The 26,147-nt window shown below is 42.1% G+C and overlaps 1 protein-coding gene across 4 annotated transcripts in view; it reads right to left on the bottom strand.

Annotated features, from left to right (window-relative positions):
• LPAR3 (lysophosphatidic acid receptor 3) overlaps positions 1-26,147 on the bottom strand; it is a 156,041-nt gene that overhangs the window by 69,431 nt on the left and 60,463 nt on the right. Inside the window, exon 3 of one of the 4 annotated variants that reach the window (XM_005656117.3) lies at positions 9,031-11,067. The exons of 2 other annotated variants lie outside the window; for them this stretch is intronic. In XM_005656117.3, the coding sequence (XP_005656174.1) occupies positions 10,739-11,067 (329 nt within the window). In that variant the 3' untranslated portion in view covers positions 9,031-10,738. 4 annotated transcript variants of the gene reach the window in all.

The raw sequence follows: 26,147 nt of genomic DNA, 5'->3' as shown, positions 1-26,147 counted from the left end.
ACTCACAGATAAGATAGGGAAAAAAATGAACACACCACCATCAACCTGTCTTCTAGCTCCGTGGTGCGTACTTTACCTTCCCCCTCTTACTGTGAATGGTATGTCTCTATTGCCATCAAAGACCAAACCCTTCACCTGTGTCCTGGAGCCCATTCCTTTCAGCAGTTATCACCAGGATTCTCCTGAGTCATTACTTATTCCCCCTCTCCTGGATCATTCCCACCGGCACTCATGCGCTGTAATAATTCCCATCTTAAAATAAATCCCTATCCCCCTTGACCTCACATTCCTCTCTAGCTCCTGCCCCATTTCTCTGGTACATTTTTGGAGAAGAAAAACAATAATTTAAAAATAACTAGTCCTCACTTGTCTCCTATCATCTCCTACCAATCTCTCTTGAAATCCCCTCCAATGGGGCTTTCGCCACCCCGTACTCAAACAGCTTTGTCAAGGTCACCAAAAACCTCCAAGGCATAATCAACAGTCAATTCTCAAGCCTCAAGTTGCAGCATTTTTTTTTTTTTTTTTAGGGCAGCACGGTAGCACATGCAGGTTCCCAGGCTAGGGATCAAATTGGACTTGTAGCCACCAGTCTACTCCACAGCAATGCAGGATCTAAGCCACATCTGCGACCTTCACCACAATTCAAGGCAACACAGGATCCTGAACCCACTGAGTGAGGCCAGGGATCAAAGCTGCAACCTCATGGTTACTAGTTGGATTCATTTTTGCTGCACCACAATGGGAGCTCCAAGTTGCAGTATTTGACACAACTGATGACTCCTGGGTCTCCACTAACACTCACTTGGTTCTCTCCCTGCACTGCTGGCTGCTCCTCCAACATCTCCTCAACTGACTCATTTCTCTGACCTCTAACAATGCAATGCCCAGGGGTCAGCTCTCAAATCTGTTGCTATCTCCAGCTACACTTATAGTCTGTGTGATTTAGCCCAGCCTCGTGGCTTTAAATACCATTCATATATTGGTGACTCCAAGATTATTATCTCCAGCCTCAACCTCTGCCCCAGCAGCAGCAGATTTGTTTTTCCAATGGCCTTCTCATCATGCACATGTGTCTCTGCATCATCAAATGTCACATTAAAACTGAATTCCCACATGGAAACAACCTAAATGTCCATCGACAGATGAATGGGTTAAGAAGATGTGGTACATATACACAATGGAATACTACTCACTCATAAAAAAGAACAGAATAATGCCATTTACAGCAACATGGATGGAACTAGAGACTCTCATACTAAGAGAAGTAAGTCAGAAAGAGAAAGACAAATACCATATGATATCACTTTATATCAGCATAAACAAACTTTTCCACAGAAAAGAAACTCATGGACTTGGAGAACAGACTTGTGGTTGCCAAGGGGAAGAAGGAGTGAGTCGGATGGCCTGGGAATCTGGGGTTAATAGATGCAAACTATTGCATTTGGAGTGGATAAGGCATGAGATCCTGCTGCATAGCACTGAGAATTATATATCTAATCACTTGTCATGGCGCATGATGGAAGATAATGTGAGAAAAAGAATGTATGTGTGTGTGTGTGTGTGTGTGTGACTGGGTCACCTGCTTTACAGTAGAAAATTGACAGAACACTGTAAACCAACTATAATGGAAAAAATAAAAGTCATTAAAAATAAAAAGTAATAAATAAAACTGAATTCCCTGGAGTTCCCTGGTGGCCTAGTGGTTAAAGATTTAGCACTGTGGTGTAGGTTCAATCCCTAGCCCAGGAACTTCTGTGTACCAGGGGTGTGGCCAAAAAAAAAAAAAAAAAAGTAGAAGAATCCCTGAGTCTCACCCATCCCCAAATCTGCTGCTTCTAACACCTTCTCCATCTCAGTAAAAAGAAATCCCACTTCCGTAGTAATTTGGATCAAGACACCTGAAATTGTCTTGAGATGCTTCTCTTGATATTACGTCCAATCCATTGGCAAATCCTACATTATACATTTCTCATCATTATTAGATTATCTATACACATAATTTAAAATTGCCAAATAGCATTCCAACAATAACAATAAACACACTTACACAGTGCCTGGCACTGTTCTAAATACTTGACATATAATTTAATGAGTTTTGACAATCTTCTGAGGGAGGTAGATTTGCAATCTCCATTTTGTAGGTGAGAAATTAACGCATAGAGGAATTGCCCCAAGTCACAGGGCCAGTAAGTGAAATAGCTGCTATTTGAAAGTAGGCAATTTGATTCCAGAGTCCATGTGATTGACTGCAACCCCTTGCATCTATCACATGCTTGAATATTTACATTGTTTAGAAGTTTCCATTGTTACAAGTCATCTTGTTTAGGTCACCTGTGTATAATAAACCTTTTCTTAATTTAGTATCATTTCCTCAGCATATATTCTCGGAAGTAGAATTGCTCAAAGGGCATGAACATTCTCAATCCCTAAAATGGCTAAACTATTATTAGGAAACATTGGCTCTTTGAAATCTGAAGTTATATACAGTAAGTAGGAAACTTTTTCTAACTTTTTCTTAGCAGAACCTCTAAAGTAGAATTTAGATAGCTGTTTGATCATGATTTAGTCTCTTACATCTCATGGTCTTTAGTTTCCTCATTTATAAAATCAAGATAACCCTTGCATTACAATTTCCTCACAAGGATGCATAAATCAGGCCCTTATTTGTATTAACAGAAGAAACTTTAGGGTTATTTTCCCCCAAACAAGCCACAAACTCCGAAATTTAAACCCTTCAACTCTCTCTCTCTCTCTCTCTTTTTTTTTTTTTACAGTTTAGGGCCACATTCGCCAGGGCATATGGACATTCCCAGGCTAGGGGGTCGAATCTGAGCTATAGCTGCTGGCCTATGCCACAGCCACAGCAATGCCAGATCCGAACTGTGTCTGCGACCTACACCATAGCTCACGGCAGTGCCGGATCCTTAACCCACTGAGCGAGGCCAGGGATTGAACCTGCATCCTTATGGATATCAGTCAGATTCGTTTCTGCTGCACCACAACGGGAACTCCAAACTCTTCAACTCTAGAAAAGCTTGTCCGTTGCATATTTTAAGGCCAAGGGACACTCAAATCTGACTTTTCAATGAATTTGCGCTCCTGCATTTTACACCAGCCTTGGCTCACCCATGTTTTCAAGATTGTCTTCTCACTATCTGGAAGTCTAGAGGAAAGATTTAGTAGTACCATATTTGCTGTGGCTGTATATCAACTGTAACCACACATTTTATTTCTTGTACTCCACTCTCAACTTTGATATCACAGGCTTGGATGACCCATAATAAGTAAACTATGCTCTTAGGTTCTTTTTTGTCTTATTTACCATTCAGCCTTCAGAAGATCCACATACTACAGTGTGGAACCCATAAATTACATGTACCAACTCTTTATTTTTTAGAGAATTTTCATCCCTTACTCTAGAACTAGTTATATTATCTTCTACCCACAGTCAAAAAACCCTAATAGGACGCATATCTCGCATATCTCGGAAAGGCAAAAGTCTCAGAAGCCAAGAAGGGCTTCTCCCTTTCCTTTTTTCTTTTTCCATCTGCTGTATTGTCTACAGGCAGTTAGCTGGATTGCTGATCCTTTTTTCACTCTTCCCTGGATCTGAAAGGTTGGAAGCCTGGAAATTACATTTCCCAGAATGCAAAGCCAGGATATATCCCAGAGTCTAAATGCTGCCAGTGCCCAGGACAAGAGACAAGAAAGGCAGGAGGGAAGCAGAAGCATGTTATTCCTCCAGCAGCTAATGTGAGATTTCCCAGGGGCCTTGGAGTTCCCCCTCCACAAATCACCTGACTCAGGAAGTAGCTTCCAGACGTTCCTGATCTGTGGGGCAACAATTCCCTGAAGGTTGGCTGCAAACCTGAGAGCTAACAACAGGTTTCCCTCACTTTTGCTCCTCTAGCCTTTCCGAATTATTTTATTAGCATAATTGCCCTATTTTAAATACCTTCCTGCTTCAAGTCCCAGAGTGGTTTCTGTTTCTCTAACTGAAGACTGACTGAAATATCCCATCTCTTAAATTCTATAAACCTGTGGTCAGGTGTCCACTTAAGAAAAACACAAGTTTAGTTTAAATTATCAGTACAGATCCCCAACCCATAAATTGTAAACTGATTTTAACTTCCAAAGTAGCCCCTTTACATCATATATTTTTCTTCCCCTAGGTCTTGGAGAATTCTCTATCAAGAATTACATTACAGAGGCCAGATCTAAAAAAAATATGACACCAGAGTTCCTGTTGTGGCTTAGTGGATTAAGAACCTGATTCATATTCATGAGGATGCAGGTTTGATCCCTGGCCTCGCTCAGTGGATTAAGGATCTGCCGTTGCCACGTATGGTATAGGTCACAGATGTTGCTCGGATTTGATATTGCTGCAGCTCTGATTTGACCCTTAGCCAGGGAATGTCCATATGCTGCAGGTGTGGCCATAAAAAAAACAAAACCCCACAAATATCAAACAATGTTCCAAGTGATTCCTGGGGGGTGGCTACCCCCACAAATGTCCATCCTTTGTATTTTCAGCTGCCTTTCATATCTTTTAGCTTCAGTAACTTCCATGTGTGTTTATGATTCTGTTAACTCTTTTAAGGGCAGGAACTTTTTGCTTGTTTGTTCCCTAGCCCCTAGAAAATGTTCAAAGATGTTGGTTAAATTAAATGTAAAAATAAATGTGTGAGTTTCCACTTGCCTCGATGGAGCTCACACAGTTTGAATCTAGGTTCCCTTGAGCACACAGAAGCAGATTCGCAAGTCTCTTAGGTTCTCCATTTTGATTAGCAGTCCCATTTTATTCTAGAAATTCTTCCTGCTCTGTATTGGTGATGAGTTTACAGTTACACATTTCACACCTGCCTCAATCTCATAGATTTTAAATCGTCTCCCTAGGTGATCCTTTTGTACACTAAAGCCTGAGAATGACTGTAATAAATAAAAACAGAGCTCCTTTTATTTGAAATCCCTATACAAGGAGTAAAATCTCAAGAATCCAAAGATTGGAATTCTTTCCATGATTGACATCTGACAGGTGATGTTGAGAATGACAGAACTTTGGAGCTGACAAGGTCCTTACAGATCATTTAAGCCCATCAACTAGGAGATCAGCAATCATACCTAGAATTTCATAGATAGTTTAGAAGAGAACAGAACTCAGAACCTAGGTATGCTGAATTTCAATCCAGTGCTTTCTTTAGGATGGTTGTCTTTACATTTGTGCGAGTGGTGAACTGAACAATTCATGTGTGCCAATCATACTGTGAACATACATAAGTGTTAATACAGTTGTCTGACAAGTAGTAGTAAATTTCTAACAAAATTAACATATTAGATGATTTCCAATGGATGCAAGTAAAGAATCTTGAGGAAGGGATACTGGTTTTTCATATTAATGCACAAAGATGTAACATGGACTTGTGACAGCCACCACCTCTTCTTTTTCAGTATAACCTTATGACTATCATAGAATGTGTAGCACTAATCTCAGTAACAAATACAATACTGCTGCATTTACGGAAATTTGAATTATGTAAACTCGAAGCTGCTAATATAGAAAAATTTTTTTAGAAGTTTGCTGTATAAAATTGCAACACTCTAAAAAGCTGGCAAAGGGAATTCCTGTTGTGGCTTAGCAGGTTAAGAACCTGACTGGTATCCATGAGGATGCAGGTTCAATCCCTGACCTAGCTCAGTGGGTTAAGGATCTGGGGTCGCCACAAGCTGTGGTGTAGGTTTCAGATGCGGCTCAGATCTGGCATTGCTGTGGCTGTGGTGAAGGCCAGAAGCTGCAGCTCTGATTTGACCCCTAGCCTGGGAACTTCCATATGCTGCAAGTGTAGCCTTAAAAAAAAAAAAAATCTGGCAAGAATTGTAAATTCCAAAATTGGCTGACCCAGTAAGTTGCAAACTATGTTCATGGATTGACATGCAGAGGTGCTGCATTTTATATATATATATGTATATATATGTGTGTGTGTGTGTATATATATATATACACACACACATATATATATGTATATGTTGCATGCCATGGCCCACCATCTTCTCATGTGTATTGGAGTTTCCATATGTGATTTCAGTGACCATTGTGCTATTGTTTGCACTCTAAACCTTTAGCTTGGAAGTTATAAGTAATAAAATACTCTGTGCCGTAAACCATGGCCATTAATAGCTTACCACCTGTTAATTTAGGAAAGAGTACACTCTAAAAGGCATTGGAGAGAATGATGTAAAAATATAGCACTAGGGCAGTTCCCATTGTGGCTCAGTGGTTAATGAACCCAACGAGGGTCCATGAGGATGAGGGTTCAATCCCTGGCCTTGCTCAGTGGGTTAAGGATCTGGTGTTGCCACAAGGTGTGGTGTAGGTTGCAGACTTGGCTCAGATCTGGCATTGCTGTGGCTGTTGTGTAGGCCAGCAGCCACAGCTCTTATTTGATCCCTAGCCTGCAAACTTCCGTAAGACGTAGGTGCAGCCCTAAAAAGCAAAAATAAAGAAATAATAAAAAAATAGCAGTAGGGAAAAACAAAACCCCCAAACCCTATAGTAACAGCATCTCCCACCCTAGTGTTATTCCTCTGTGAAAACTAGTCTTACATTACCAATATTTTAAATTATGTGATGTGTTCAGGAGAGCACCCCTCACAAAATGTAACTTCCCTTAAAGTTCTTTCATTCTTTAAGTGATTCTAACCCCAACTCCTATGCCTGAAAGTCAATGTGTAAAGTTGGCGGGAGCCATGGGAGTTTCCAATTTAATCTCACATTTAGTGGTCCCCTACGGGGACAGAATTCTCTGGTAAGCATCCCAGAAGTCAGATCTGTTTGGGGTGTTTTCGATTCTTTTTTTTTTTTTTTTGTCTTTTTGCCTTTTCTAGGGCCACACCCGCGGCATATGGAGGTTCCCAGGCTAGGGGTCTAATCAGAGCTGTAGCCACCAGCCTATGCCAGAGCCACAGCAACGAGGGATCCAAGCAGCGTCTGCAACCTACACCACAGCTCATGGCAATGCCGGATCCTTAACCCACTGAGCAAGGCCAGGGATCGAACCCGCAACCTCATGATTCCCAGTTGGATTCGTTAACTACTGTGCCATGACGGAAATTCCTCGATTCTTTTTGGTACACACTGAGGGGTATCATCGTGTGGCATTAATGCTTTGGTTATTTTCAGTCCAGGTTGTAACAGGGCTTGACTTTGTTGCAAAGGCACCTTCACCAGTGTACTCACAGGGGCTTGCCTTCATTACGCCTAGTACATCAATTAAAAGAGGGCCAAGCGTTTTTGTTTTCTTTTTAGGGCCTCACCTGTGGCACATGGACGTTCCCAGGCTAGGTGGCAAACTGGAGCTGCAGCTGCTAGCCTAACTAAGCCACAGCCACAGCCACACCAGATTTGAGCTGCGTCTGAGACCTACAACACAGCTCATGGCAACATTGGTTCCTTAATCCAGAGACTGAGCGAGGCCAGTCCTCACAGATACTAGTCAATCTCGCTACTGCTGAGCCACAACAGGAATTTCCCAAGCATTCTTATTGCCACCCCCCACCCCACTCCCTGAATGATTACAGGATCAATGACCTAAGAAGGAAACACTTTCGACATCATGAAATTAGTCTACAAACACGGGTCATAGCATGCCCTGTGGCCTATGTGGGGCAGCACCAGCAGATGAACAGAATTGCACCTCCACACCTCCCCTGCCTCCCCTGCCTAATGTTGCCCATCTCTTCCAGGCCCTGATCCTGGGTGGTCCAAACGTGGGCTTAGAGTGCCAGCCAAGCAGGAGCCTCAAAATTACTAAATTTTGATAACATTTATGAAAAGCATCGAAGTGCTGACTGTGAAAGAAACTGGAGTTCTGGCTGAGGCTTACCTTTATTCTGAGGTTTAGTCTTTTTTTTTTTTTTTTTGTATTTTGCCTTTTCTGAGGCCTCTCCCGAGTCATATGGAGATTCCTAGGCTAGGGGTCCAATCGGAGCTGTAGCCACCGGCCTACACCAGAACCACAGCAACACCAGATCCGAGCCGCATCTGCGACCTACACCACAGCTCATAGCAACGCCGGATCCTTAACCCACTGAGTGAGGCCAGGGATCGAACCTGCAACCTCATGGTTCCTAGTCGGATTCATTAACCACTGAACCATGCCGGGAACTCCAGGCTTAGTCTTGCTTTTATTTGGAATTTTGCAAATGGAAGCATCATAGTTTCAGTGTTGAGAGCTTCTCAGACTTACATGACAGCCTCAAGTCTACCACTCATTTTACAAAAAATTTCACCATGAAATTTCAATTCATTTCCAAAAAGTTCTTTCTTTCCAAGTAGGCAGTCTTCACAAAGGACTAAATTCTTTCACCATTATAGATTTAGCAGAACACCTTGGACAGCGCTACAATTCTAAGAAGATAATTTAATTTTGTTTGGTTTGGCTGGGGAGTAACCATGCTTTGAGGCAAGGGCTGGTCTGGAAAGGTCTAGTCAAAGTTTTAGAACCATCATCTCAATGACTTGCAGATAAGGTTGGGGTCCTGGGGATTTGAGGAGGAACTTTCTTTCTTAATTGTTTTTTTTTTTTTTTCCCCCAACTAAGAGATGGATTTGCTGTGTTCTTGGTAAGCCCTGTGATGGCTGGCACTTGTCATCTCCAAATATACATGACTTTTTGTACTCTTGCACCAGTGCTGAGATATGTGTGTGCATAAATATAAAAGCTATATATTTCTACCCCGAGTTTCCGCAGTTGGATCCCCTCCAGACACCATTCTGAATATGACACTCTGCTGCAGGGTACTAAAAATAGTATTTTCCTCAAAATAAAACCTTTAAAGATCCCTTAGTAGCTATTCAGGGACTGGAATTCAATTTCAATTCTCCACCCTTTGGCCAGCTGTAAATTCAAAATGTGTACATAAAACACAGAGAGTATGTAGTTCATGGCAAATCTGATTCTTCTTCTGCAATAGAAATGTGTGCTATTGTTACCACAAATTATATTTTTACTTAGAAAATACACAAAGTAATAATGCACCTCAACAAGAGAAAACAAATTCTCTTTTTTATTTTTATAGGTAGCTTTGATATAAGCTTCTGACAGACCCACTTAATACACAGTTTATGATATTTACGACTTCAAATCATAATACTCTCTATTTTAGGCCATTATATCTAAAAGCATGACTTCTCAAATCCTTTTATTACAAGTAGTTTTGCACATAAATGTTACATTACAATAGCAAAAAAATTGTAAACTTCTTTTGCAAACTACATAAATACTATAATATCTGCCTTGAAATTATTCTTATTTTAAAAACAGAATATACTCTAAATGCTTTACATAGAAAACTCTGGCTAGGAGCCTATGTATATAAAACATTTTTTGTTTTTTTCTTACTGACTTGCCTTTCATGTTGTCTACCTATGTCTCTGAAGGAGAAAAATTTTAAAATAGAACTCAGACCAAAATTCAGTTCTTAAGTAACACAAGTACTGAAAACACTTCAATAATTGTGGGTAAAGTATGTGAAGATTATTCTATATGCTAAATCTGACAAGTCACCAGTGGTACGGAGGGAACTGAATAGAAAGACTTATTTGAGCTCATATTTGATCCTATGTGCAAGGGATTCAGCCCGCATGTCAATGTACTTTTACCCTGCTGAATGCTTGTTTTCAAATGAATCAGCTCTTTCTGTTTTAAAGCACAAAAGATCATTTCTACTGCCATAGTCCTAGATTGGAAAGTCTAAGTGGCCAGGAATTTATTTCACTATCACTGTCCCTTGATGTTTTTAAATACAAAGTGTGTAAATATACAGTGTGTGTACACACATTTGCACACGGAAAGGACTACATCAAAGCTTCTTTTTTTTTTTTTTTTTCTTCAAGAGGAGTTTTTAATGTGTACCTGTTTTGTTATTACCTTAAAGTAAATCTTTTTTTCCTCAAAATGTTCTTACAGTTAAAAACCAAGTTAATTAATCTGGAGTCCTGACTGATTTGTAATTCCAAGATTCCTATTGAACACCGAGCTACTAGTCATGGTTTGTTTGAGGAATAAAACATCACTGCTGAAGCATTTTTAAAAAAAATTTCAAATGCATGCGAAGAAATACATAGACTCTCCAAGCAGCTACATGAAGTGGCTCAAGTAACATTTTAATTTATTTTGGCCTAAACCCTTTAACAACCTTTGAAAACACAAAGAGAATGGCTACAAGATGGTGGCAGAGCCCAGATGGCACAGACTGGTGGGCGGTGCCTGGAGAGGGTCACAGGACATCAAGCAGGGATGCACAGTGCTGCCTGTACATTTCCACCAGATGCACTGCATCTCCTATTTTCTGCCCATGATTTTAATCTATGTAAAACAGTTAAAAAAAAATTTTCCTGGAGTTCCCCCTGTGGCATGGTGGGTTCAGAATCCAACTGCAGCAGCTCCAGTGGCTGCAAAGATGAGGATTGGAGCCCCAGCCCAGCGCAGGTGCAGTGGGTTAAAGGTTCCAGTGTTGCCACAGCTGCAGCACAGATCACAGCTGTGGCTCCGGTTCAATACCTGCCCCGGGAACTTCCATGTGCCGCAGGTGTGGCCATAAAATTATAAAAAAAAGATTTCCCAATGATTCATTCAAACCTCAAATAACACTGTATGTGGGCTTTGCTGGGACAGGTGACCATTCAGAATAACTCTTCCCACAGAGGAGGTCCGGCTGGCGGAGGGGCACCCATAGCTCAGGAACTGCTTTTGTTGCAGGCAGGGCCTCGGTTGCCGTTATCTTCCATGTACCGGCTGCCTGTGTCGCTCTGGCTGAGGACCATGGAGGGGATGCGGGAGGGCTGCCCCTCCGGGTTCCTCTCCTGCAAGAAACAGAAGATCATCCTCTTCATGGTGCTGTACATGTCCTCATCCTTGTAGGAGTAGATGATGGGGTTCATGGCGGAGTTGAGCAGCGCCAGCAGCAGGAACCACCTTTTTACGTGCTGCACGTTGCACTGCGTGCAGTTCAGGCCGTCCAGTAGCAGAACCACCAGGCCCGGGGTCCAGCACACAATGAAGGCCCCTGAGGGAGAGAAAGGAAACAATGGTGCTCAGACTTCAAGCTAATTATTTGGGCTTCTTCTCTTCCAGTCTTTAGTCGGTGGCATCAAGGGACCCTAGGGATTTGTTGTGACAATGCAAAGCAAACTTGCTGCCTTCCCCGAGCTATCTGAGACCCAGGCTTGTTAGGAGCAAATAGCTGAGAATCTCCTTGATATTAGCCATGTTCCATTTCACCTTCTTATTTGCTTACCCAGGTATCATAATTAGGGGCTTGCACTTAGCCTCTTGCTTAGTGAACATGACACAGACTTTATCTCCATTCTCTGCATCACACTAGGAGAATGTGCAGTCATTATCTCCTTTTTGCTGGTGAGAACACTGAGACCCAATTTCACAGTCTAAGTGGGGAGGTCTTACATATATAACCCTGCACTCTGCTGTTCTCTAAATCAGACTTTCCAGGAGTTCCCACTGTGGCTCAGTGGGTTAAAAATCCAACATAGTGTCTGTGAGGATGTGGGTTTGATCTTTGGCCTAGCTCAGTGGGTCAAGGATCCCAGCATCACCACAAGCTGTCGCATGGGTTGCTGATGTGGCTCAGATCCCATGTTGCTGAGGTGTAGGCCTGCAGCTGCAACTCTGATTCAACCCCTAGCCTGGGGACTTCCATATTCTGCAGGTGCAACCATAAAAAGAAAAAAAAATATTGGTTTCCAAATACTTTCCTGAAAATAAGACCCAATCATCTACGGGAGTTTCCTAGTCTTTTAACCAAGTCACCTGCTGGAAAATTGTATTCTTCATAAACCCACATTGATGCTAGGTAAGCGCTATATTCTTTTTGACATATTCAGAGGCCATCTCCTTGATAATTTGCTCTAAACTGAGATATTCTTTGACAGAAATTTCTTTCATAATGAGATAGAGATATGCTTTTATTAGAACATTTATTTACTTAGCACAATTGTAGCACCAGCTGCACATGAAGGAAGGGTGTGAGTCTCTGGCCATCTGATTGTACTTAGCTTACCTGTAAACTTTCTTACTTTTTTTTTTTTTTTTTGCTTTTTTAGGGCCACATCGGGAACACCTCCTTACCTGTAAACTTTCTGATATGTTTTTCCTAAAATATGAGACACAGGTTAAGTATTTCCCTACTTAGTCATCATAACATCAAATAACCATTGCAGCTAACATGTGAATGATTTCCTTTATTAATTCGTAGAACCACACTATGAAGTGGACATCATTATCACCCTTAGGAAACTGAAGCAAAAGAGAAGGTAAGTAACTTGCTTATAAGCAAACAGCTTGTGGGTGGGAGTTCCCGTCATGGTGCAGCAGAAGTGAATCTGACTAGGAACCATGAGGTTACGGGTTCGATCCCTGGACTTGCTCAGTGGGTTAACGATGAGGCATGGCTGTGAGCTGTGGTGTGGGTTGCAGACGCGGCTCGGATCCCGAGTTGCTGTGGCTCTGGCATAGGCTGGAGGCTACAGCTCCGATTCGACCCCTAGCCTGGGAACCTCCATATGCCTCAGGAGTGGCTCTAGAAAAAGAAAAAAAAAAAAAAAAGAAAGAAAGAAAGAAAAAAGCTTGTAATGGCCAGCAAATTTTTGAACCTGGACAGTCTTTCTCCATAGGCTGTGCACTTGGCCTCTATGGGACCTGCCTTCATACTGAGATGCGGTTTTTTTCTCCTGAAGGCCTTATCATTTCTAAAGGTCCTTATTTATCCATTCAACAGTCCTTGTGAGTTTACGACATGCCAAGAACCGTACTGGACAGTGCAAGAGGCGAAGACCGTGCACCCAGAGAGCAAACATGCTAGTGAGGGAGACAGAATGAATGAGCAGGTTTGTGAACTGTACCACCAACTAGTGACTCTTCCTGGTTAGCTTCAGACCTGGGCAGTATTCCTCTTAGTGCTTTATCTTCCTTCTGAGAGATGTAATAAGAAGCAATCAAGTAAAGAATGATAAAGAGGCAGTGCGAGGCCATGAAACTCTGTGAGCTTTGGGGTCAGACGACTATACCCAGCTCCTCACCTTCTGAGCTACTAACAAGGCAAATGGCTTCTCTGAGCCTTCATCCCATATTTAACCAGGGTAACAATCCCAGCTGTATGGGATAATTGTAGGGTCAGAGGTAACGGACAGTGGTACCTACCTACCACAGTGCCGGTTCACTAAGCAGTGGTTATCATCAATGCTCTGTCAAAACATTGCCAAAAGCAGATGTGCAGAGGTTATATGGGGTCATTCTCCCATTCATAACTACAGATCTTCAGTGGCTCCCTTTTTTCTCTGTCCTGTATTAATTTTGCTTTGGCTGACATATGTGAATAAAGGAAGTAAACCTGGAGATTAAAGATCAGAGATTTGGGTCCTAACTCTTCACTTTCTTGGGGAGATCCGTGTCATTGGTCTGGGGTTCAGCTTCCTAAATTTTAAATTGGAGACTTTAGGCAAGTTCTGGGTCTTTCAAACAATGGGCTAGGACACCCTAGTGGGTGTGCAATTGATTTTTTAAATTAATTAATTTATTTTTGTCTTTTTGCCTTTTCTAGGGCCGCTTCCCATGGCATATGGAGGTTCCCAGGCTAGGGGTCTAATCAGAGCTGTAGCCGCCAGCCTACGCCAGAGCCACAGCAACGCAGGATCCAAGCCTCATGTACAACCTACACCACAGCTCACGGTAATGCCGGATCCTTAACCCACTGAGCAAGGCCAGGGATCAAACCTGCAAGCTCATGGTTCCTAGTCGGATTCGTAAACCACTGAGCCACGACGGGAACTCCCACAATTGATTTTTTTAAAATAAAAGAATAGAATTGGAATGGAATAGCTCAGAGTATATTATATAGACTAAAGGAAGTACTGTTACATGAAACTTTTGTTTCAGTTTTATAGTCTATATTTATGTGTGCACTGGTTATAAAGCAAAATATTAATTTTGACTATTGAGATTAGTCAAAAAGTCTGAAAAACATTAGATAATTTTGAAGGCTTTATCCAGCTCCAATGGTCTGTATTTCACATAATAGGAACACTTTTGTTCTCTCTGCTATTCCTGAGACAAGGCTACTCTGTTGCCGAAAGGGAAGAACTAATCAAACCAGACATCAGAACCTGTAGCTACCAATTTTATGTTGTATCTTTTACTGGCTTTTCTTTTTTTTTTTTTTTAGCAGTGCCTGCCTGCAGCATTTGCAAGTTCCTAGGCCAGGAATTGAACCAGTGCCACAGCAGTGACCTGAGCCGCTGCAGGGACAACACTGGATCCTTAACCCATTGCACCACAAGAGAATTCCTGCAGCTACCACTTTAATGTGAAGAGTCATTTCTGTGTGAAACTGCAGAATTCCAAAGGAACCCCAGTGGGAATATTCCAAGTTTTTGTGTTAATAGGTAGGAGGGGAAAATATTAATAAATTTTATCCTTAATATGGATGTCAAAATTTAATAGTGTATATAACTTCCAAGCCCATGGAAGGGGAAGAATGCAAAATAAGGGAAATGAAAAAAAAAATCTCAATACAAAAGAAAGGAGGGAGAAAAAAGAAACACAGAAAAGTGGGATAAAGAACAAAGCGAGATGCTGCAAATGAATCCAAATACAGTTGACCCTTGACTCACAAGGGATAGGGGTGCCACTGCATAGACAAAAGTCTGTTTATAACTTTATAGCTGGCCCTGGTATCTATGATTCCACATGTGTAGATTCAACCAATCTCAGATTGAACTGTGTAATACTGCAGTATGTACTTACTGAAAAAAATCTGCACATAAATGGACCCGCTCAGTTCAAACCCCTGTTATTCAAGGATCGATGGTATATCAATAATCAACACCAATGTTAATTGTATAGTTTTTTAAAAAGTGAATCTAAATAACTTGATGTCTAACATTACATCTATATGTGCTAAAACCATGAAGAAAAGCAGGATAATTAACATGAAAATTTCGATATGGTTGTTTCCACAGTAGAGAGGGAGCCACCAGGATAGGGCCTATAGGAGGATCTAAAGACATTGATAATGTTCTATTACATTGGGGGGCAAGAACACAGGTCTTTTAAACTTTCAAAATACCTTAAAAGTGTTATTCTTTAAACTGTACATATTTCTTACGTAATTTTTTGAATGATATATTTCACACACACACATCAAAAAAAGGATAAAGTAAACTGCCAATATGTTTTCCTAAAGATTTTTTTAAATGTGTTTTTTTTTTTTGGTTTTTTTTTTTCAATCATGAAAGCTTTTCTCTTCCAGCATGAAATTCTAGTTTGGATTAGTCAGAGGACCTAAACACTCCAAATAAATCTTCAAACTGATGCCCTATTTGTCAGATTGTGGTATTGCATGTACATTTTCCTTTTGCATTGAATTTCATAAAATAATTTATTCAACAACATAATACACTTTTCATTGAGCAATGATTATATAACAGGCACTGTTCTAAGCATGTTATATGAATTAATCACTTAATCCTCATAGCAACTATTGGAAACAGGCACTATTACACACACACACACACACACACACACACACACACACACACTCCTCATTTTATTTATTTATTTATTTATTGTCTTTTTGCCATTTCTTGGGCTGCTTCCTCGGCATACGGAGGTTCCCAGGCTAGGGGTCTAATCGGAGCTGTAGCCACTGGCCTACACCAGAGCCACAGTAATGCGGGATCCGAGCCACGTCTGCAACCTACACCACAGCTCACGGCAACGCCGGATCCTTAACCCACTGAGCAAGGCCAGGGATCGAACTGGCAACTTCATGGTTCCTAGTCGGATTTGTTAACCACTGAGCCACGACGGGAACTCCCACACTCCTCACTTTAAACCCGAGGAAAATGAACTAGAAACTGGTAATCTGCTTAAAGTCATGCAGCTGATAAGTGAAAGGGCAAGGACTTGAACCCCAGCAGGCTGGCCGTGGGCCTGAGTTTCTGTTCATATGCTAGGCTCCTCAGCAGTGGGCCACAAAAGGACCTTATTTCTAAAGTGCTGGGGAAAGGGGAGGGTACTTCTGGTTTTCAGGTCCCACTCAGAGAACATCATATCTGACTGTGAAACTGCATATATCTCAATAAAGTCATTCTTAGGTTTGCTAATGGGAAGATTTTCTGGTGACTACAAAGAAGGAAGGAAGGAAGGAAGTGGGGATGGAGGGAGGAAGGGAGAGAGGGAAAGAAGAGAGGAAGGAAATAAAGAAGGGAAGAAGGAAGGGGAAGGAGAGGAAGGAAAGGAGGAAGAATTTCAACAAAAATATAGACTGGGGAGTTCCAGTCGTGGCTCAGTGGTTAACGAAGGCTACTAGTTACCATGAGGTTGCGAGTTCGATCCCTGGCCTCGCTCAGTGGGTTAAGCATCCCGCGTTGCTGGGGCTCTGGTGTAGGCCGGTGGCTACAGGTCTGATTCGACCCCTAGCCTGGGAACCTCCATATGCCACGGGAGCAGCCCTAGAAAAGGCAAAAAGACAATATATATATATATACACACACACATACACATATATACACATACAGTATATATATATACTGGCCGTCCAGAATAGAAGAGCAACGAAAACCTGCTGACCTTTTCTTTATACTTTTCCCAAGAAAACAAAAGATAAGTCTCTAACACAAAAGCCCAAACACAACACACAGCTGAACTGAGATGGTTGCTCCAGCGGTACTATCTGAGTGATGACAACACTCTGAGCAGAGCAGGAAGCCTGGGAAACAAGTGCAGTTTGGTGACTCCTCTACCCAGCAGCCGAGCTCTCCCTTGAAGCACATCTCAGAGTGGAGGCACAGCTTATCTCAACAGTTTATTCTTTGGGGGTTTTTACTGTATGTCAGCAGCAGCAGACATGAAGTCCCCAAAAGCATGTAAGAGGAGAAGAAAATGTCAGGATTGGCTTTGGCCTTGGGAATCTGTTCTCTGGAAGAATTCTTGAAGAATGTGGGAGCTGTCAGAAACATAAAAATGGGCAACTGTCCCAGTTCTTAAAAGGGGGGGCAGATGGTAGGTCCTGGGAAATATATATCAGTCAGTCCTTTATCAATTTCCAATAAATTCTAGAAGGAAAAACTAAGATGAATGTTCTTTTGAGTATTTAGACTCAACACTCAGACCTTGACAGCTGGGAACAGTGAGGTTTTCAAAAAGACATATGCCAAGCCCCAATTACTTTTTTCTTTTTTTTCCCCCTAAATCAGGCATTAACAAATAGGAGCAAGAGTTTCTGTTGTGGCTCAGAGGGTTAAGAACCAAACGTTGTGTCCTTGAGGACAAGGGTTTGATCCCTGGCCTTGCTCAGTGGGATGAGCATCCAGCACTTCTGCAAGGTGCAGCATATGTTGCAGATGTGGCTCAGATCCAGTGTAGCCATGGCTGTGGCATAGGCCTGCAGTTGCAGCTCCAATTTGACCCTAGTCCAGGAACTATCATAAGCCAAAGGTGTGGCTGCAAATAAAAACAAACAAAAAGAAAAAGAAAGAAAGAAAAGAAAAGGAAAAAAAAAGGAGCAGATCTCAAGGTATCTATCTGAGAACTGATGGAACAAATCAGGTATGTTTCTCTTGGAGAAGAAAAGGCAAAGGAAAAACACAGTGTGTTGGAGTTCCCTGGTAGCCTAGTGGTTGAGGATTTGGCATGGTCACTGCTGTGGCTCAGGTTTGATCCCTGGCCCAGGAACTTCCACAAGCTGCAGGTGCAACCAAAAAAATAAAAAATAAAAAAGGAAAACACATTATATTAACTGTTTCCAAAGATCTGAAGGGCCGTCACATAGAAAGAGGAAGCACAACTTATCTTTGAAGGTCATCCCAAAACAAATGGAAAAGTACAAAAAGGCAGAAGTGGGATATAAGGCTTTTTTAAAGTAAATAAAGCTATTTAGAAGAGGAATTTATTGTCCAGCCAACAGAGAGCCTCCCTTGTCCAGGGTATTTCCTTTGCCTGATCATCTTGAGAAGTACAAAGGAAAGGAATATTTCCTAAATGAGAGCGAGAGGCTTCGGGGCTTCTTAACACTTTTCCAAGTGGAAAACTGCTAAATTCTATAAACTATGAGTTTCACCTCCCCATAAAATTCAAACAAATTCGGAGTTCCCATCGTGGCTCAGTGGTTAACGAATCCGACTAGGAACCCTGAGGTTGCGGGTTCGATCCCTGGCCTTGCTCAGTGGGTTACAGATCTGGCGTCGCTGTGAGCTGTGGTGTGGGTCACAGAGGTGGCTTGGATTCCCCATTGCTGTGGCTCTGGCATAGGCCAGCAGCTACAGCTCTGATTAGACCCCTAGCCTGGGAACCTCCATATGCCGCAGGAGCGGCCCAAGAAATGGCAAAAAAAGACAAAAAAAAAAAAAAAAGACCAAAAAAAAAAAAAATTCAAACAAATTCAACTTGTTAGTTTCCCAGACATCATTACAAGACAGGATGGCTAAAAACTGATTAAGATGAATTCTCTAGTAGTTCCCACAATTGGCTGGCCATCATACTCCAGGAGAACTTTTTAAAAATGCAAATCCCCTGGTCCTACATCAGACCCAGTGGTCGTATTCTCTGGGTGGCACGTGGAAATCCACAGGACTAAAACATTCCCTGTGGATTTCCACGTGGTGACTATGATGCATGGCCAGTTTTACAAACCATTTTTCAGTGTTGACCAAAATGGTTTAATCAGTCTGACCCTGTCAGCAAAACTGTAGAGTCCATGTAGCCTTGGCAAAAAGCCATGAAAAAGAGAAAGTGGGTAGAATTCTTTAAAATGAGAAAATCACCTTCAGATCAATACCTTCAGCTTCTATTTGGAAAAATGTCTGCATACATCTTCTGCATAAATGAAAGGTAAACACACTGGCAGGGAAACAGGTACAGGCAAGGCATACACCGGCCTCCACTGGCCTCTGCTTTGCTGGCCTCTGCTAGCCCTGCCAGGAAGGCCTTCCTGCCTCCTAATCTACTGTCGCATTTTCATTCTAAGCTTAGCTCCTATGCTGCCTCCTCCACAGGATGGGCCTCTTCCATCTCTCCAACCCATAGTGACCATTCCCTTCCTCTCAACTCCTGTGGCACTTTCTACCTCCAAATTCCATGTGACACTGGGCATACTACTGGCTTAATTCTACTCTGATATTTCTCAAGAGCTCTGGGCTAGGCGGTGTGCTTAGAGCATTATACACACCCACTGTTTAAAACGCAAGGCCCTAGGAGGTCACTGCTCTTATTTTCCATCTCATATATGACATATTTGAACTTTAGAATGGCTCAAGTTTGTCTTAAGGCTTAGTGACAAGCCAACAAATAGAAGAGTCAGAATTTGAACACAGGGCTTGAGTCCCCTGTTGCAAACTCTTGGGCATGGTGCTATACTGAGGTAGTTTTTAATACATAAGTCTCTCAGGTTGTTTTTGTTTTTGTTTTTTTGCTTTTTAGGGCTGTACCTGTGGCAAATGGAAGTTCCCAGGCTAGGGGTCTAATCAGAGCTGCAGGTCCTGGCCTACATCACAGCCACAGCAACGCTGGATCTGAGCTGCATCTGTGACCTACAACACAGCTCATGGCAATTGAGCATTGAGCAAGGCCAGGGATCGAACATGCATCCTCATGGCTACTAGTTGGATTCTTTTCTGCTGTGCCACAACGGGAACTCCTCCCAGGCCTGTTATAAACTTAAGCACACAGTACTCCTGCCTGTGTCCTCAGACTTAAGTACGGAGCCCCACATTCAGTAGCAGAGAAGAGGAGTCCATTGAATGTAACTGGGGTTTATTAAGAGCCTACAGGGCCACATAATGCATTAGCTGCAGCACTTACTGATGCAACCAGTATATGGCCCTGCCCTCTGGGAACCGACAGGAGCAAAACAGGATGCGATGGTTCTGACAGCAAGGAAGGTCTCTGTCAAGGAAGGTCTCAGGTAAAATGACACTCAGCTGAGCTGAGTCAAGAAGGACTGTGCAGGAGTTCCCATCATGGCTCAGTGGTTAACAAATCCGACTAGGAACCATGAAGTTGCGGGTTCGATCCCTGGTCTTGCTCAGTGGGTTAAGGATCTGGCATTGCCATGAGCTGTGGTGTAGGTTGGAGACGCAGCTCAGATCCCTCGTTGCTGTGGCTCTGGCATAGGCCAGCGGCTATGGCTCCAATTCGACCCCTAGCATGGGAACCTCCATATCCCAAGGGAGCAGGCCAAGAAATGGCAAAAAAGACAAAAAAAAAAAAAAAAAAAAAAAAAAAGAAGGACTGTGCAGAGGTGAGAAACAACATGATATTCTCAGGGAATTCCAAACAATTCAGGATGGTTTTAACTCAAAAAGGTGACTGGGGAAGTAAGATGAAGCCTGAGAGCTGAGTCAGACCTAGAAGGGCCCGGTGGGCAGTTCTTGGGTGTTTGGATTTATTGTGTAGATTGCACCCCATAAACCTTTTTCAAGCAGGAGTGTATCAGGAGAGTTAAGTCTGAATGGCCTTAGGTATCCCCTGTATATAATGAAGTAACCTCTCTCCCAAGCATCAAGAATGGTGTGAGTCACCCATCATGGGAGAAGTAAGAAAATACCTCTATGTTCCACTGTTCATAAAGGAAACCTATTGAGAAATGTTCGAGCAGAGGTTTCTCAGGCTCAGTTGCAACTCATCGGTAGCTTGTGAAATCAATTTTGTAGGTCGCAACCAGCGATTTTCTAAAAAATAAACTAGAACAGAACAGAAAACATCAGGACACATCAAGCATAGTAAGGGCATGTTTCAAGAAACTTGTTTCAGTTATGCACAAAAATATGTGTAGGTACTGGGCCATGACATAGAATGTATGTTATTTCTCACCATGGGGTCCTAATCTTTTTTTTTTTAAGTTGAAATCTACTGCTATAGATCACCATCTTTTTTTTTTTTTTTAAGTAGAATAATTTCCTTTCCAAAGAAAATATTCTGTTAAACTTCAAACTCAGAGCTGCTCTGACAAAAGAAAGAGATGGGGGTGAAGGGAGTTGACTAAAGCAACTCGTAGAGAAATTCACACTCATCTTCACACTACAATCCCCCCACCCTACCCTGCCATACACATACACACACTGCAGCACTGCAGGAACCCTTGGGAACCTCACTGACCACGGTTTGAAAACTACTGCTATAGAATGGTAGTTCTTTGTTCTTATTCTTTCTTAAATTTAAAAAAAATTATTTTTATTTTTTAAATGTTTATTTTTTTTCTATTATAGTTGGTTTACATTGTTCTGTCAACTTCTGCTGTATGGCAAAGTGTAGAATGGTAGTTGTTTGAAGTTTTCAATCAGGGACATGGATAACTCTTCTATTTTAGAGCACAGCTGTGTCTGAGCGCTCAGGATAGTGCTTCCCCTGCATCAGAATCACTGGGCTGCCTGCTTAAAATTCAGATTTCTGGGCTCCACCCAGACCTACCAAAATGAGAAACTGATGAAGGTATTGTTCTGGCAGTTCCAGTTTTAAGCAGCTCCCTAGGGAATGCTTTAGTACAGCAAAGTGTAAGAACCCTTGACCTTGGCATGGAGACTCCTCTCAAGATTGGCTAACATCCAGGCGAAAAGTCTAAGGATTTGAAAAAGTAGTGGCAATGGCAATGGAGACATCAGGACAGGTTAGTGATGTGGTGAGGAGAAAAGTGCTAAAGAATTGGACTGAGGCAGTGAGGGAGAGGAAAGAATCCAGGTTGACTGGGTAGCATGTGATTTTTTTTTTTCCTGCTATTTTAGCATATGGAGGTTCCTAGGTTAGGGGTCAAATCAGAGCTGAAGCTGCTGGCCTGTGCCACAGTCACAGCAACGCTGGATTGGAGACGAGTCTGCAACCTACACCACAGCTCATGGCAACACCAGATCCTTAACCCACTGAGTGAGACCAGGGGTCAGACTCGCATCCTCATGGATCCTAGTTGGGTTTGTTAACCGCTGAGCCACAAAGGGAATTCCGCACGTGATTCTTATAACCAAGTGGGAGAGAAGAAGGACGGTTTAGAAGGAAGAGATGGCGGTTCAGTTTTAGGCATCAGAAACCTAGACTATCTATGGCTCCTCCAGGTGCAGACATATAGAAGGGAGCCAGAAATGGGGGTGAGAGCTCTGAGAGTTCCACAGTGAAATGTTGACTTGGGAGTCATCAGCAGTAGGTGGGAACTGAAGCCATATGTGCTTTCATTAATAAATACTTACTAAACAATCTCCCGCCATGTGTCAGCTACCAAGGGTGAATGTCTTCAAGATGATGACCTTGGATAACGAATACAACTTCCTTCTATTGCCATGTGACAGGTCAGTTATACTGATCAGAAGCAATTATTTTTATTTGAATGACGTTCTCTGTTCTTTCAGTACCTGTTTAAGCGACTAATAGTCCAGGCAGAACACAAATGAGCTTTTCCTCGAGTAAGTCACTGGTTTCAGTGCTATACTCAAAAACTCATGAGTTCAGTGTAAGTTTCTAAAGTGTAGCAAATTGGATACTAGAATATTAAGTACTGAAATGATATTTAACAACCATAATCTAAGGTAATCAAATTAAGGACTGTCTAACACTCTGGAAGATATAATCATAAATTGAAAATATCAGTGATAAGTGAAAAGAGATTTCAAAATCCTGAGTCAATATTATATTTAAAATAATCTACAACCACCACTCCCCTTACTTGGAAGTTTTCAAAATGTCTCAAACAATATTCTGGTTAATATCCCATTGCTACAGAGGAAAGATGATATGCACATCAGGAAGGAAGAATACCAGTTGGTCTGGAAGAAGGGCCCCTCACTGCAATCTATTTATGATAGTTCTGGGGGTTTTGGTGACAGACATGATGTGTAGAAGACTGGGACCTTAAGTTGTATGAAACCTGTTCTTCAGGACTCACGCTATTCTATTTCATCTTGTTAGCTTTATTTCCATCAGTTTAAAATTCACATGTACAATTAAAAGGAAATCTAGATATGTGAGTGGTACACAAATAAAACATCCACAACAATGAAAGCAATCACTCACACAAAATAGTCTCACTTTGGCACAGGGGCTACTCATTTCATCAAACGAAAGGATATATTTTAAATATGTTCACTCTGTTATTCTTTGTTTTTAGTCCAGGAGAAAACAGCAGGGCACCAGCAATAATGTTAACCTAGTAAGCCACAGGGCTGCCTGATTTACTAAAATAGAAAATTACAACTCTCCATAAAAATCAGGTTGTGAATCTCATCCTAGGGAAGCTCTTTTCTTACTGGAAAAGGATTTTAAAGTCAAATTTTAAAGTAAATAGCTATTCTTGGTTAGAAGTCTTACAATGTGCAAGTTATACATTAATGGAATGTTCAAGTGAAAATTCTCTTATAACACTAAAAAGTTTATTCAATAATTTAAAAATAACACTTCCAGATGTGGTCTGCATTCAAATTCACACTTGTTTACCCACAATGTTTTGGAAGTTCAATAATTCAGAAAATAGATTGTCACATATAGAAAGGAATGAAAATACATACCTTTAGTAAACCTGACTTATTTTTACTGAAGAAAGCAAGAAAGTACTGAGACACTTCAAATAGATGATGAGCAGTTAAGCACTCCACAAATGATTCATTTAACACTATTGTGACTACTGGTGGATCTTCTGACTCTAACAACCGGTTTTAGACACTTGTTTCAAATTTGTGGCCAGCTGTGGAAAATGGAAAATCTTTGGTGCCAAGGGGTTATGAGATAAAATTTAAAGCAGAGGCATACCAGCTAAAACCACAGCCTAGACCTAATTCCAGTGTTTAACTCAGGGCAACAGCTGGAAACCATAAACTGCACAAGTAAGAAAACACCATCTCCACCTCCAGATTCCTCTTTAAGCATTGTATGCGTGGACCTACAATACCTCAGTACCTCACTAACTATTATATCAAGAACTCTCTAGCAGCTAAGAAAAGGTGTGAGGTCAGCAGTGTAACTGGCAGCGGTTCTTTGCCTGATATAATCTTGAAGACTGACAGAACCCAGCTTGCCTGTGCAGGGATCTGAAATGCTTTCCTTTTTTTTTTTTTTTTTTTTTCTCTTTTTAGGGCCGCTCTGGTGGCATATGGAAGTTCCCAGGCTAGAGGCTGAATTGGAGCTGTAGCTGCCGGCCTACACCACAGCCACAGCAATACCAGATCCGAGCTGTGTCTGGGACCCACACCACAGCTCATGGCAACGGTGGATCCTTAACCCACTGAGCAAGGCCAGGAATTGAACCTGCGTCCTCATGGATACTAGACGGCTTTGTTACCACTAAGCCACCACAGGAACTCTTTTTTTTTTTTTTTTTGACATTCTTTCTTGAGTCACTCCTTTGGATTAGGAAGGCCTGCCATTGCACCTCACCTGGACACATAAACATATTAAGCTGTAGGTAGGTAATAATTTACATATCACATAACCTGCCATTATCACAGAGCAGGGTCATGAGACACCCTAAAAGTGATATCTAGGATGGGGTTGAAATTTTTGAAAAGGGTTACAGTATGGGACACTGCATAGGGAAGCTGACCTGATTAGGAGACCAGATTCTAGACACTCAGACCTCCAGAAACACCGTTCTAAACTCAGAGGATGGGAATAGGATAGGGTAGGAGCTGGGAGACTTGCCTTAGAGAGAGCAGGCCTGGAAGAGTGACAGCACAGCATAGCCCAGGAACTGCTAGGTCCTGACACAGGGCTACCCTTTTCCATCCTGCCCATGGCCACCATCATTAATCCACCACACCCTGTGCTTCTGAGCTCAGACAGAATCCTGCCTAGCACGGTGCTCAGCAGCCTCTAGCAATCACCTGGAACTTGACCCCTGAGAAGAAATCCTTTCATCATCCCTATTAGAGTAAAAAAGAGCACAGGCTGAAGATCAAGCCGACCCAGAGCTGAAATCTTGGTTTATGCCCACAGGCAAATCCATTCACCTTCCTGAGCCTCCCTCCATCTCTTAGCTATGGAATGAACACAAATGACACCGACCTGACAGGACTTTTGTGAGAATTTAATGAGATAATGGGTGGAAAGTGCCTGACACAGAAAACACTCAGAAAATGACCACCCAGATGGTATGGATTCTTCCCCTGCTGCGCTTCCTCGGGCAATTTATGAACACATCTGGTGGAGAGCTTCAGTTGCTGTGGTGTATATGTGCACGCGCGCGGGCACACACACAATTTATTACACTCCATCCTATTTTGGCTGCCCTACTAGGCGGACATCCATGGGGGACATTCCTTTTATATCTTGCTCAACATAGGTATCCAGTGCTTAGCTATGCACCACGCATGTAATAGGTACTTGATTAAGCATGTTAAATGAGAGAGTAAGGAATCTTGATTCGAATCCAGACCCTAGACTAGAGTGCTTTTTTTCTTGGTCTTTTTAGGGCCCCCACCCTCGGCATATGGACGTTCCCAGGCTAGGGGTTGAATTGGAGCTGGCAACACTGGATCCCCAACCCACTGGGCGAGGCCAGGGATTGAACCTGCATCCTCATGGATACTAGCCAGGTTTGTTACCACTGAGCCACAAGGGGAACTCCTTGACTATAGTATTTGGCAAATACCTGCTCCCCAATCCCAATGTCTAGAGGTGAATAAAACATAGTTAATGGGTTCAAAAGGGGAGATGAGCATTTGCAATACACTGTTCTGAGAATTTTCCAAAGTAGCACAGGAACATAGTGTACATGAGACCTGAGATGCTGTCCCTAAACACCTGCATTACGTTTTTTAAAAGGTCATTCTATGTCTCTGCTCCCTGTTTCTTCATCTCTACATTAATGGGGTTGAACTAGAGTGACCTCTAAGTTTCCTCTGGCTCTTACACTTGATGATTCTAGGTTTCAAGTACAGCTTCCTTCTCTACATGCAGATAGGGAGACAGTCTGCTGTAAGTAGTCCTGCTAATCCTTAAAAAGCTAGATTCTCTAACTCATTTTGCATTTGTTATACTTTCTGCTACCAAGTGGGAAAAAAAAAGAATCCAAGTTACACACATCCATAGGTTTAACTCGGCGAGAGTATGAATCAGAGCACCATTCAGAGTCTGTCCAAATATCTTCTACTTTCTGTT

The sequence above is a fragment of the Sus scrofa genome, chromosome 6 (genome assembly GCF_054392235.1).
Source record: "Sus scrofa isolate SSC_HxYL_T2T_F1_AM1 chromosome 6, Sscrofa_HxYL_maternal_Yorkshire_Landrace_v2.0, whole genome shotgun sequence".
In the NCBI taxonomy this organism is placed as follows: domain Eukaryota; kingdom Metazoa; phylum Chordata; class Mammalia; order Artiodactyla; family Suidae; genus Sus; species Sus scrofa.
The sequence above is the reverse complement of the archived record's forward strand: the minus strand, read 5'-3'. Positions and strand labels throughout refer to the sequence as shown.